At 40.8% G+C, this 15,082-nt stretch overlaps 1 protein-coding gene across 1 annotated transcript in view; it reads right to left on the bottom strand.

Moving 5' to 3' along the window:
• Nucleotides 1-792: 792 nt before the first annotated feature.
• Nucleotides 793-15,082, bottom strand: part of ptenb (phosphatase and tensin homolog B) — a 15,661-nt gene continuing 1,371 nt past the window's right edge. The window contains exons 2-9 of the mRNA XM_058407102.1: nt 8,547-8,631; nt 7,568-7,612; nt 7,240-7,283; nt 6,882-7,120; nt 6,475-6,616; nt 5,119-5,285; nt 4,807-5,028; nt 793-4,601 (exon numbers count right to left, since the gene is read on the bottom strand). Coding sequence (XP_058263085.1) covers nt 4,416-4,601; nt 4,807-5,028; nt 5,119-5,285; nt 6,475-6,616; nt 6,882-7,120; nt 7,240-7,283; nt 7,568-7,612; nt 8,547-8,631 — 1,130 coding nt within the window. The 3' untranslated portion in view covers nt 793-4,415. The remainder of the gene's footprint in view (nt 4,602-4,806; nt 5,029-5,118; nt 5,286-6,474; nt 6,617-6,881; nt 7,121-7,239; nt 7,284-7,567; nt 7,613-8,546; nt 8,632-15,082) is intronic.

Below are 15,082 nucleotides of genomic sequence, written 5' to 3'. Positions count from 1 at the left end.
AGCGAGTTGAGGAAATTTAAACAATAGTCCACATTTCTTGCCTTTCACTCCTAACATTCAGCAATCTTGCTATTGGTAGTTTTTGGAACGTAATTAAGGATTCTAACAAGGTTTCTGATTTAAAGCAGTTTCGTTCCGCTCCATATTATCTGCACCCATCTCTCGAACACAGCCACGCATCCTGTGACACTGCAGAAGGTTACTGATGAATGGTTTTCTGATTGAGGAATACGTTCGTGTTCCCTGCATAAACTCAATTCTAGTGGAATGGCTCCACTAGGTCCAGCGGCAACAGCGTTATTTACAGACAGCAGGGCCGGATGGTAAATCAGAGGTCATTAGCAGGAACACATCTGCAGGCCCACACGCTGAAGCTCTGCTCAGGTACACTTTAAAGCCTTAGATGATTGGGGGAAATCCCCCCTTCTCGCAAGTGTATTTTTATGAGAGGAGAAATTGCATCCAAAGAGCAGCTTATTTACAAGCAGCTGTAAATATTTTGCAGTTCTGTCCCAATAATGTAAATTATGCACAAGAGGAATTTTCTGAGAAGTCAACAGAGAAAAGGCTTGGGGTTGGAGTCAAGCGGCAGCATGCTGCCATGAAATGTAAATATCACAAAGCTCCACTTTGTGGCTGCTCAACGTCAAGAACCTAACGTGTAAGTTCACGGTCATCGCTTTAACTGCTCGTTCAATAGAAGACAATGGCAGTGTTCTAGAGCAAAATATTTCACACACACAGAGCATTATGGGGAAATACTCTCACATCACATATAATCTCTGCAACAGATGACAAGAAATGAGACTTTATTGGATTTATGTGGGGTTTATAACACTAAGATAAAGGGGGTTTACACATACAATTACAAACAAACAAGGTGATTTGTATGAGCATCATAACCTGTACATAACCTATACAATATTTCATACATTGTTGGTTGTGTATTCTCAGTGCATAGCATTACACACAGAGCAACTGTTGCACATCACAAAATTATCTGAACAGGCTGAAATGGAATAAGGCTCTGTTTCTTCAAACAGCTGAAATTATACCAGAGTTTACATTGCGCCTAAGTGGAACTGAACCCGGAAGAGAAGTGGAGAGTGTGGGGGAAAAAATGAGGATGTGGCAGGGGCCAGAGCCCTGTGGGGGGAGGGGGGGGTCCTCTGCAGTGTGTAAAAGCCCAGGTGAGTTAGTGCACAGTACCATCCTGTCAGTCTACATGCATGACACCATGTTCTAAAACTGGGTCTAAAACAAGCACTTTTTTTTTCTTTTTATTTAAGTAAACGAGGCACTTTGTGGTAACCACAGGCATCATAGCATATTGCACAAATCAGCTAAAACTAATGACATGAAACTTACACACTGGCACCTTAATATATATTTTTAAATCATTAAAGCTGAAACAATTTTTTCGATGCTGCCTGTGAGCTCCACACAAGGTTTTTTTTTTGTTTTGTTTTTTTTTCCTTAAACCCGTGCCACATAAAGGACGCAGATGGTTTCAGGAGGTGTTCGTATTGGATGTTTTACAGTACTGAAGCTAAAGTTGTCTGAATGTCTCGAGTTTGTAGAGTTTTTTTTACCGATGTCCTAAGGATGGACTGTGACCTGACGCTAGCTTTGTGATGCCCTTGAACAGATTCATCCTATTTAAAACAGCATATATTCACAAATCAGAATACCTGCAGAGGGTCTTATGAATACTGTCATAAATAAATTATATATATATATATATATATATATATATATATATATATATATATATATATATATATATATATATATATATATATATATATATATATATATATACCTCCATGTTCAGTCAAAAGCTACTACATGGTTCTATAGGGGATGCACAGATTATACCAAGACACTTCATCCACATCATTTGTCCTACATATATTTCACATGGCTTTTACTGAGGGGGGGGGGCAGGACTAATGAAGTGTGTATGTGTACTGGGGGGAAAAGAAAAGAAAAAAAAAAAAATACTGTGGACTGCTGACTGAAACCCTGCAAAAACCTGTAACCGTGCAAAAGTCTAGCACAATATGTTGCTCTGTTATAGTAGCTTTAAATAAGTACTGTGTAAGTCAGTGCTTGGGCAGAATGGTAAAAAAAGCAAGAGCTGAAAGTAACTTCAAGTAAGGCAAAGAATACCTCCCTACTGCCTTTGGATGAAACAAACAAAAAAAATAAAATCAAGCTTCATTTTGGCAGGTTTTTAGTGATAATGTAAACAAACAAACAAAAAACAAAACAAAACAGATTTTGTAAGATTTTTTTTTCCTGGGTTGGCTACTGCACAGCTGTGTTACAGAAGACAGGAGAGAGACTGGTTCTCAAACCTCTGGATCATATTCCTTTCTGTAAGAAAACGAGTCGTACAGCAACGGGTGCAGGGTCGGTGAGAAGACTGAAGCCATGACGTCAACAGCAGGAGAAAAGGCAGCTTTACTACCCCCCTCACCCCTCAGCGGTGATTCTTGCCCAAGTGACTAAGATTTCTCTTTTTTCTTTTTGTTCTGGCTCACAACTCACGGCGAGGCAGATATTAAAAATTTGGCATGCGGGGAAAAAAAAAAAAAAAAAAAAAAAAAAGGAAAATTATACATATTTAAATACTCATATGGGGCTTTAATATGTCTGAAGCAAGCACAAGACATGTAAAATCTGTAGCTGCACCTCATTCCAAAAGGAATGAAACCTGTTCAAGAATGGAGGGAGGGAGAAGAGAGGAGGGGGGGGTGCCTTTAAAAATGTAGAGAACTCAGCTAGTCAGACAGGAGACGTCTAACGGTCAGAGCACATACACAAGTAGCACATCTGACAGAAGCACCCCCCCCCACACACACACACAAACACACAGAGACAACACATTCTTGGCTCTGAAATTATTGTTCATTGCGAGTTTGTAGTTTGGCAGTTTGTAAGCACCACTGTTGAATTGAATTAGCAAATAATCCAGGTTTCAATAGACCACACAATAAGGCTACAAACAGTTTGAGGAGCCAAGAATCTGATGTCTGACCAAAAAAGAAAAAAGGGGGGGAAAAAAAAAAAAAAAAAAAAAAGAGAGACAAGGCTAAAAAAAAAAGAGAAGAAGAAAAAAAAAACAGATGGGGAGAAAATGAAACTATGGCATCAAACTCTGGATGAGGTTACTTATAGCACTTAGGGGAACACGAGCTTTACATTCAAGTCTCTTTCTCTCACACACAGCGTTCAGCAGGTATTTCTCCACACAGCCTGGCCACAATAAGAAATCGCTCACCACACGCAGACTGTCGAGCACACAAGCTCGAGCGTGTCGAACACGTCGACTAGCATGTGATCCGACCCACTGTGGTCAACGCAGAAACCTCAAGACGAGTCCCATATTGTTAAGCCTGACTGACTGACGGAGTTTAAAACAAGAACTGAAGGAGATCTGCTCGGTGCCAGCTGATTAATTACACATTAGCATTTTTAATAGGGAAAAAAACCCACGTGAGATATAAAATATAAATGCCACTAATGGCTTAACAATTAATACTAATACAAGTGGTGATAGAATGACATGGGGCATCAGTTTGTAACTAAATATAAACCGAACCTTGATGGCAGCAGAAACGTCGCATATGAAGGGAGGAAAAATAAAACTGGATAACATTTAGCAACATGGATACTAATTCAATTAGCATGCAAACCTTTGTCCACTAGGTGTGTCAACATTATTGCAACACTGGTTTCCCTGCTGTGGTAAATTGAACATAAAAACAATCACACCACTGACAGAATAATGGGGTTACTGCTGCATTTGCGGTTAACAGACAAGGGTAGGAGAGAGGGGGCAGTTAAAAATGCTATATAGCCTAATATGCAGAAGAATAATTATTACTATGTTAGTGGCAATGATGCTAGCAGACTATGAATGTTTGCACTGCACTATTATCTTTTTTTTTTTTTTTTTAAAGGGGTTGGGTTAGTCTGCAGACAGCACAGGAAGCTTCACAGTAGGTAAAACAGAAGGCCTGATGGATGGACGATCGTGCACTAGAGGATGGACACGGACTTTAGCACTGGCCTTGTTATGAACAGGAGATGCAGCAGCACACTTCACCCCCTCTCCCTGCTCCCAACTATGGAGGTGTCAACAACTTTGTCATTAAAAGGGGCAAGCAAAGAAAAGGGGGGGGAGGAAAAAAAAAAGAAAGAAAAAAAAGAAAAGCTAATTGGTCAGAAATAGTGTCCCTAAAACGGAGGCATCTTACATGAGAAATGTCCCACTTATGTACTTCTGTTTCGGAGAGGCAAAAAGAAAAAAAGGACTTGCTTTCAGTTCATATTCAAGTTTTCTCCTTTTTACAACTCTGGTTTATGTAAAGATTCTTTTTTTTTGTCTTCCCATAAACAAAATAAGTTCAAACTTTCGTTATCTGCGTGTGTTGATCATCATCCAGCTGTTCGTTTTCTGGGTCTGAGTCCGTTGTGTCAGAGTATCGATAATGGTCCGGTTCATTGTCACTAACGTCCGGGGTTACACACGCTGAAGTGCTGGCCTCTGAGTTGGATGGTTCCTCCACTGTTTTTGTGAAATATAGCTTCACCTGTAAGAGAAAGCAAAACTCTGAGTATCTAAAGACAGTGTTTACGCTCTAAGCAAATTAATTTGTGTTTGTCTAACTAAAAGGCACACAATGGTAGCAGACAGTAAGTGTCTTTAATGAATGCTGCTTCCCATGTGTTATGTACTTCACTGAAATTAGACTAGCCTCATCTCACTACCACACTGATGTGCGGGTCTGAACTCACCTTGAAGTTTGGGGAAAATAATCTGTTGGCTTTGTCTTTGTTGGCCTTGTCTAGGTCATTCTTTGTTAAAACCAGGATTAGATAATCCTTGTCATTCTCCCCCCTCTCTGTGCTCTGGATCCCATCCAGATCCTTCAGTAAACTCCCGTTTTCTACTTTCTCCAAGTTCTCCTCTGGTCCAGGGATGAAGAACGTGTTCACCCAAAAGTGAAACATCTTGTCCTGTATTAAATACACGACATGTTAACTTTTACACGATGTTAAATTTCACCGATTAAATAATTGCAGTATCTGCCACTAAAAGCTGCAAACCTTTTTCTTCATCATGTTCTGTTTGTGGAAGAATTCCACTTTGATGTCTCCGCACACAGGCAGTGGTTGGGGAAACTCAAAGTGCATGTACTTTTCCTCACGCCGCGTGTGTGCTGGGTTTGACGTGTGGATCTTCACCTTCAGCTGGTACACCACAAATTGTGGATCTGTTAAGACATTTAGAAAACATGTTATATATACACATTTTATATATAAATACACACACACACACACACACACACACACACACACAGGCCATAACATTAAAACCTCTGAGAGGGTCATTATCTCATTACAGTTGCACCTGTCAATATATTAACAACCGTTAATAACCAAAGAACAACCGTTGACCCGGTGTAAACCACAGCTGTAAGCACCTACAATGGGAGCATCAGAATGTGCCCTGGGGAATGTTCTGCTGGGAAACCCTGGGTCCTGGGATTCACCACCTACCAGGTACCACAACACTGTTGCAGACCAAGTGCACCCCTTCATGGCAACAGAATTCCCTAATGACAGTGGCTGGTTTGAACAGGATCATTCCGCCAGCCACACTGCAAAAATGGTTTAGGAATGGTTTGAGGAACATGACCGAATTCAAAGTGTTGACTTGTCCTCCACAGTCCCCAGATGTCAGTGGGAATGAGCATCTGTGGCATGTGCTGGACAAACCAGTCTCATCTATGGAGCCCAACCTCACAACTTACAGGACTTAAGGGATCTGCTGCTAATGCCATGGTGCCAGATGCCACAGCAGACCTTCAGTGGTTTTGTGGAGTCCATGCCTCGACAGGTCAAAGATGTTTTGGTGGCACAAGGGGGACCTACACAATATTAGGCAGCTGGTTTTAATGTTATGGCCGTTTAGTCTGAACACACAAACATAATTTATAAGGAAAGGCACTGCAACCCAAACTAATGAGTCTGATAGCCAATTGGATATCTCACAGAAACACACAGTCCCTTTCCGACAGTCTTAGCAGACTGTCTTAGTATATTGCATAAAAAACATAATCGTGTTTAATTTGAGCCTTCATCTCTGGCTAAGTGAGTGAGTTGACCGTTTATGAGATGCACAGACAAGTGCTCCAATTTCAAACCAAAGTAAGCACAAGAAGTGAACTGAACTGATCTGGCAGTCATACGTCAGAGAAAACTGCAGAAAAAGAAAATTGCACGCTTTTGCCTCAAGAGTTACTTCAGTACAAATGTCACCCAATATGATCATTCAGCGCTCGAAGAAGGTATGGATGTGGGGGTGGGAAACTAGTCAGAGCACCAATAGTGCCTTGACAGGTTAAGTGAGAATTCAATAACTAATAGCAGCTCAGACGCTTGTGAGAATGAAGCACTTACTGCAGGTCCCGCCACTGAACATGGGCACCGTCTCAAACATCATCTTGTGAAAGAGCAATGCCACCGGTTTGTACTCAAGCTGGTTCTTCAGAAGATAGCTGTAGTAGTAGACGTATCGCCTCTGACTGGGGATGGTCACTCCCTGCAAACAGCAAATTACCAAAACGTCTCCCTGAGTTTGCTTCACGTTACAGTCAACAATACTGAAACCTGTCTCAAGTTCAGTTGATGGACTACCCCAGACGTTACTTCAGCAAAGCTAATGACTGAGTGTTCCTATAGCATTAAGCCTTCGGTGTATTTTATCAAATTCAATCACGTGTAAACCTGATTAACCATCTGGTGCAGTGGAAAATGTAAACAGTTTTCATCCTGCATGAGCACAAAAGATAAACCTCTGTGATTACCTTCTTGTCTCTGGTCCTGACCTCGCCGTAGAAGTCCAGAGCCTCTTTTGCTTTTCCAAACTTGCCTCGGTGTAATAAGTATGCGCAGATCATTACACCCGTCCGGCCCTTTCCAGCTTTACAATGAATGGCAGCCACATGATTGTCATTTTCACTGAGCCACTTATCCAAGTCTTCACAGAACGGTTTGATGAGCTCCAACTGTGGAGGATTATGATCTTCAAACGGGTATTGTGCAACTGCGGTAAACAAACACAAAAGGTCAATGACTTATAACTGAAGACTAATTATTCTTGGGGTTGGGGGGGGTGTGTTTGTTAGGTCAGAGGAGATGGGCTTTGCATGTTTGGCATCTTACCTCTGCAATTAAATTTGGCAGCATCATAATGTCTCTCTGCACATCTAAAAAAGCAACAACAAAAAAATAAATAAAACATGGCCTGGATTAGCAAATGAAAAATTTATTTCAAGCAGGTGTCAAAAAGCTTATGATTTCTAGATGACCAAGACAAATCGGAAGTACATTAAATCTTTTAGGAGAATACACATTTAGTCTCATTTTATAGCATTCTTCATCGCTGAAAGAAACACGGACTGATTTATTAACTGTCTAATAAAGCAGTTGGCACAATGACAAAAAAAGAAAGAAAAGAAAACAGTAATTATATGATTTAACGTATACTTACAGATTATATATCTTGTAATGATTTTTATGCTTGGAATCCAGAAACCTGGGGAGAGAAAGTGATAATTACATTTCCAGGACCTGACCATACTATGTCAAAAGTTGTATCTGTCTCTATGCCTCACTACTTCTGTCCAAACCACGGTCTGATGAGTGGCTCTCGACACGCAGCAGACCATTACGACACGTGCACCACTCTGACAAACATGCCATTTCAGAGTGATTAAATGCACTGACGGTTAAGCCATTAATACACCATGCTTGCTACAGACAACCTGTGGCATAAAGTCACTACGATTGCAATTCTTTCCCCTCTACACTATGTTTAAAAAAAACTGCAGCATCTTAATGATTTGATAAATCATCATGTCCAATTTCAGATAAACAAGTTAATCCGGCAGATTAAAGTGATGTTACTTTGCAAAATTCCATCAATGTGCAGCGAGACATCACATCGCTCCGTTTCTGCCTCAGACATGCTCATTCTGCAAATGTCAAAAGTGCAGCATAATCAGATGGGAGGAGTTGATCAAGGACAATGAGATAGAGAAATGTAAGCCTAAGTGAACATCCAGCTAGGGCTGGGCAATATTATGAAATACTATCATGTTAAATAAGGTCGCAATACACTTCTGAGAGAGTTTGCAGATATTGTCATCTTACAGATTTCCCAATTCACCATTTCTTTAATTCTAGACATTAAACAGAGCATCATTAAAAACATGCACAATTTTACTGCTGATTGCAAGAAACTCTGCAAAACATATCGTGTATCATATAAATGGCAACTACTGTGACGGGATAGATTTTCTTCAAGCAGATTCAAAGCCACCACATCACCAACATATCTTCCGCATCTCATAAGCTAAGCCTCATCCCAATGATAGGACCATAAATGAGAAATCTTTGCAAGAAGCATTCCTGCAAGAAAGCAACAGCAAGTTTAATATTGTTTGGTAAATCATATGTGAGCCACTTACCGTACAACGTCGTCTATGTTGTTTCTGTACACCCCCTCCAATTTCTCAGCAGGAAAGCCCATAGCAATTATGTTGGGATAAATATCTGTTCTGCAGAATTAAGGAAACCCGGCAAAGACATTTCTGGAAAGCTGACAATGTTGGAGCCAACAAAAACGGTCATCGCCACATTCTGGAAAGTAACTGTGCATTTTCAGCCTGTTATGGCTTATGAGCATACTTCATCTCTGTAGAATCATAAAAGGGTGAGCCAAGGGGTATGTTGCGTTACAGAAACGCTTCGTTTCAGTCACAGAGAGAAGCAAACACACAAAGGCAACGATAAGCTTAACTAGAACTTCATCTACTCATCTGATGTGGCATCCTACTTTCAGCATGCAGCAAGAGGCCAGAGAACAGTCTCCTGGCTAATACACAACAGATGGGCCTCGCTGTAAGAGACTGATGCATGGACCTCTAACCCAGAAGGCCACACAGGGGCACTAAATAAATCACGCTGAGCTACGGCCCGGCCTGGAATCGCTTTCCTTCCTCACCTTTCTATAACAAGTGCCACGAGAGCTCATCAGTCCTCGCCGCCCGACATTCACACGGAGCAGTGGAGCAGCACACACGCAGGGCTGGAGACATGCTTCTTACAACAGAGGCACCTCACAGCAGAGCTCCGCTCAAAAGAGATACACACTTACAAAGAGATAAGAAGAAACTACATAGATAGACAGATAGGCAGAGATAAAGAGAGAGAGAGAAGAGATTTTTTATATGCATCTCCGGCATCTGCGAGCAAACTATATAACAATACACGTCACATATTGTAGTAACGCCTCAGAGAATCGTGATATCTTTGTCATTTCGCCCGTCACGTCACAGCAACTCCACTCGGGCAGAACAAAAGCTTTTCAAACGCAACAAGTTCGTTTACATCTAATGAAACGGAAACGTGCTGAAGAGGAAATGCCTTCTGTAAGTTACTTTCCAGATTCATATTTAACTTCAATACAGTTCCCTCAAATCAATCTGTGTCGAACTTCAGCATATGCAGACACCCTCACAGAATTTACGCAATTAGACTAGCGTGTTGTTTTACTGTGATCTTATTTTTCCTAGAAAAGTAAGTCTTAAACCACCACATCTGGGAACATTAGTGCAACTGTCCCTGGATCTGGGATACGAAACCAAACTTTCTGCACGGTCACATTTTGTGTGTCGCACACATTTTGTGTGAGTTTGCTCCGTGACACAGCCTTACTGAAAACTATTAAAAGAGCTCTCTATCAGAACCGTTTCCGTTCATTATAAGACGTAAGATAATGCAAAGACCAAAGAGAAAGCCTTTATCATTTTAAAGGCCACTATAAACAAGAATAAACCGAGAGCAAAATGGCAAAGCTGAAGCGTTTTGTAAACATTCAGTTATGATCACTGTTCAGATAACTGCAGAGACTGCCTGGGAATATTTAGTGATGAAACCCGATTGGAGAGCTCTCAAAATCTCACATTGTCTGGAACGAGCATTTTGCCAACAAACAAATGCATCATGTATTTTTCTAGTTCTCATAATAAAGACATAACAGTGTGCACGCAAAACAAAAAAAAACCTACATTAACAGTCTTCCTTCCCACAGACCAGCTGGCTCCCACTGCCCTCGCCATTATTTTCAATATTACACACGTCATATTGTATCGTGATTTATACTGAAGTCACACACAAAAAAAAATCAGAACTTAATTTGTTAACACCTGGCATTTCTATGGTCTAATGCCACTGCAGTTGGTTTGGTGGGAAGCATTTTTTTAACATGATGCGCCCTAACTATGAGAGGGTCTCTGAACTCAACAGCTTGAAGTGTGCGATTTTCTTCTGTGCAGAAACGCTCGATAGTGACATAAACCCGAGCTCAGCACTCCAGACACCAACTTTAAAACATAAGACTGATTGCATGGCATTTCTATTTTTCATACAGACTAATACAGATCCACTGCATACAAGTAGTGAGATCACGCCTTACTGCAGCTACATAAAGACAGCCTAAGGCTTTGGTATGCCTCATGAAGTCTTTCAAGATATCAGAGATCAAGAATGCAAATCATACCTACATCATTACATTGTCCCACACGCTGTTTAATCTTCTCAGCACACACCAATAAGACTTTTCTCCTCTCACACAAACAGTGCTATGCTTAAAACCAACATTTGAGTCACTGTTGACGTTGGACAGCATGAAGCTGATATGCAGAGGCTATCGAAATTGCCAAATTCTTTGAAGCTCTTTACAGCATTCAATGTCAACTCAAAACTTCCACTCCAACAGTTTCCTGATACGTCTTTAACCTTGTCCAACTTGTTGTCCAACAACTCTGGAAACGAACCCAATCCTGCCAATGCTCCGGCCTTTATTCATTAAAGCTGCACAGATTTGAGCGTACAAAATGACGTCGGAATAAATCTGTGTCTGATTCATGAAACTCGCACGCCATCCAAGCGAGCAATGATTCGAGTGTAAATGATGAATCAGCTTCAGCTGCATGGACAAACTGCCACCCACTAGTCCCTTATTTACACGACACGTGTCCTAATTTACCTTCATATGCAGCAAACTTACACAAAATTCGCTTTGATGGTGAGCCAGTAAAAAGGAAATTGTTCACGAGGGAAGAAAAGGTGATTACAGGTGATTTTCTCCAAGGTTGCAACATTTTTCCCATAAAGCTGTTTTAAGACTTAGAAAACCAAACCGATTCCAACCTCACCTACAGATAGTAACGTGAAGTATATTTATAGCAAGGGTTTTAATTCACAGCACAGACGCTGTGACGCAAATCGCAGATTTCCACTTCAATAAATCTCATGAAGGCTGAGCGAGCGAACGTGTTTCCACGCACGGTGCCGGTACAGAAACACGTCCTTCCCCTGCTAAAGTGTTCGTTTCACCAACCGGGATAGAAGATAGCCTTCCAAATCAGTTGTTAATCACCAGGTCAACAATACAATTGTTAAAACGAGCAGTCACAAATCCGGCAGCGTTTTCTAAAACTCTAACACACTGCCACTCGAAATGTCCTACTGTCTTCTAAACAGCTAAAGTTCAAGTTCATACTGAACACATTAAAGGAATAATCCAGCCCTTTTCAACCTGGTCTCTATCTATACAGTTGTAGTCGATGCATATTTCCCCGTTTCCTGTTTATTCACAGCTCACATGGGGTCATGGGGCACTTGTTAGGGAAGGCAATAAATGTTTTGTAAAATCGGCTTTACACTATTACTTTCATTTACTTTCACACTATTAGTTTTCAAATTGTAAACTAAAGCCCAAGTCTGTAAAAAAGTCATCCATTCACAGACAGAACTAGTCAGAGCAATAGCGGTTATGGGTTAGTGAACTTAGTGGTATGGATCCGTGCAAAAAACAAAAACAAAAAAAAACCTACAAAACCGTCAGGATTGAGAGCCATGATTTGATTTTGTACTTTGACGCATTTCCATTTGAAACAGGAAGTCAAGATGAGTGTCGTTCGGCTCGAGTGATTTTCACCAGATATACTGCACCTCAGAACCAGTCTAAAAAAAAACCCTTACAAACCAGCTACATAAGCGACTAGGAGTGTTTACTGCTGTTTTCAGCTGTGTGCAAATTCTCACTGTGACTGTTTTGGGTATCCTAGAACAGAGGGCTCCAGCTGCCTTGCCTTGGTCTGATACGTCTGCAGCAGGGTCAGAGAGATCTTTACTAACAAGCCTCAATATTAGTCTTCCTTTCTTTACTGCATCATGCACATGTAATAACTGCATGAACGCTATCCGCATCGTTAACACACATCACAGCCATGATGCTGAGTGCCGAGGTCACGTTTGCGCTGATGTCGAAGAAAGAACAGGGACAGACAGGCACACAGACACAGGCACACAGACACAGGCACACAGACACAGGCACACAGACACAGGCACACAGACACAGGCACACAGACACAGGCACACAGACACAGGCACACAGACACAGGCACACAGACACAGGCACACAGACACAGGCACACAGACAGACCATCTTTACAATACACAAAGAATGGTTTTTAAAAAGAATCATGTGCAATAAGATGCACGACCAAAACTACGAGAATGACCATGTTTGATGCGAACTAGAAGCTTGTACAGAGCTATAACTGCAGTTGGTATAAGGGGCAGGACATATAGCTAAGTGGGGGCAATTACATGAAGCGTCACCGAAATATCTGGAAGAACGTCATTTTTAAATACTTGTGTTCACAATGGCGAGAGACTTGTATAAAAATTCTAAACCTCTGGACAAAAATGACTTTTTACTGCTTTCCTATAGCAAAACTCCAATAAACCTAAAGGAAAGGTTCTCAGAGACACCCTTTAAAAGCTGTATTAATATATAAAGCTGATAGCTTTGAATTCTTGCAATACAGCTACACAAGCAATCAATTATTAACAGTAAAGTGTTTAGCTGCTAAAGTTAAATGTTTTATTTCAGTTTCACGTCTTCTATTTTTGTTTAGTGCATGAGAAAATGAAAGTCATAAATAATCAAACGTATATACACTACATATGCAGTGAATAACGCACCAGAGCATCCCTTTTAAACGCTTCCGGGCACACATGCATAGGACATGGCTTTTACGCAGACAGTAAATGAATGCAAATTTTAAAACAGGATGCCCGTGCACACATGCACTTCAACAAAGGCAAAAAAATAAATAAATCATAAGATTTCTTAACAGTAACACTATAGGCTTTAGGTTCAGTAACACCATGTGGTCTGCTAGAGCCTATAGTTTCAAGAACACCATCTGGTCTACTTCTGTGAGAGCAGATAGGTTTACTTATATAAAAGCAACTAATTTGTTCTGGATGGGAATTTGAATCTGTGGCGAGCGCAGGCATCATGTAATCTAAGGCCTAAGTAAAATGGATGATGATAAAAGAGTACTGCTAATAAACCAGCCGACTAACTGCAACATTTCGACTGGAATGCTGTAAGAAATGCTACACCTAGAAAGCAAGGTGAATGAGATGCCATTGCATAAATACCTAGTTCTTCACCGGGGCAGAACTATGTGAGACTTCATGAATGGGCAGTGTGACGTGAAAAGGAATAGTCCCCCCCCCATAATGAAACGGTTTCACAAGCTCCATTTTAACAACCAGACACATTACTCGCCATGTGGAGAGGTAATGAATATAACAATGTTACTCAGGTTTTTAAGACTCCAATCTACAAAAGCCTTAGTAGTTAGCCGATGCGCAAGTAGGTGAATAAAAGGGTACGAATACTAAATCTTCTCAGTACCATGGCTAGCCATGAATGGAGTCTCAACACTTCTGGAGTCAGCCACTTCACTGCAGCAACGACAACAAAAAAAAAGAAATAATACAAAAAAAAATGCAGGCGACCTTTTAACATCTGCCACAGCTGACAATATCATTTTTAAGAAGCTGGAGATGGAAAGAGGATTGCTGCTTCACTGAATCACTGAACAGACAGGATGGCTCAGGCATCAGCGCTCAGTACTACTGATTGCAAGGCTTGTATATCTCATGACAGTGGCTGTATTAGAGGAACCTTCTGGAAACTAAACCTCTCTCGTACCTGGTCCATTTTTTTTAAAAAAAACAAAAAAACAAGCAAATAATCCTGTAGCAATAAGGACTATTCAGATGAACACAGACAGAACCAATCGGAAAAGACGAAAACGTCATCTCCTTAATCCTGAAGATCTGATTTCTTTCAGAGGAGAGGAAACAAATGAATATTTTTTTTTGGGATACATGCATTTGTCAGTCTGTTTGGTTTAAAGGGGCTCTTAACATCAGCCATTTTCTGCAAGCAGCTGATGCAATGCTCCTTTGTGTGTAGCCCTGATGGTGAGTGTAATCTTGCGTTATGTAGGCCAGCCGATCCTCTGCGCACAGCACCACACCGAGCTTTTGTTTCTGATCAAAATGCCAGCAAGCTTTACCGAAGATCACGGTCACAACACTCCGACACTGAAGCGTCTACACTGACCCTCACGTAGAACAGCAGCACAGGAAAGAAAAAAAAATAGAACAATCAGAACATTAATCCACTAAGCAAGCAGATGACAGGATATTCAGCAGCTAGTCTGCGACCTCTGGTCCAGAACAGAGACATTGAGGTGGCCAACATCAGCTCAACAGTCACTTCAGGTGAATTAAAACACCAGCCATATATTTTTATATATATATATATATATATATATATATATATATATATATATATATATATATATATATATATATATATATATATATATCCGAGCAGATGTGAGAGGACACTGATAAAGCAGACTGACATTGGATCAGGATAAGATGTCACACTAAAAATCACGGCTGGGTTTGACAGGTTGACAATGTCAATGGCTACTTTAGCAAATTTAGCACAAACGGATTAATGGTCATTTCCTTTCCCTCACTGATGCTCAGTTAAACTAGACGGACCAAGGGTCAAACCTCACTCGCATACATTAAATACATACACACACACATGCACGCG

The sequence above is a fragment of the Hemibagrus wyckioides genome, linkage group LG13 (assembly GCF_019097595.1).
Source record: "Hemibagrus wyckioides isolate EC202008001 linkage group LG13, SWU_Hwy_1.0, whole genome shotgun sequence".
Taxonomy (NCBI): Eukaryota; Metazoa; Chordata; class Actinopteri; order Siluriformes; family Bagridae; genus Hemibagrus; species Hemibagrus wyckioides.
Note: the sequence above shows the minus strand (reverse complement) of the source record. Positions and strands in the feature narration are given on the sequence as shown.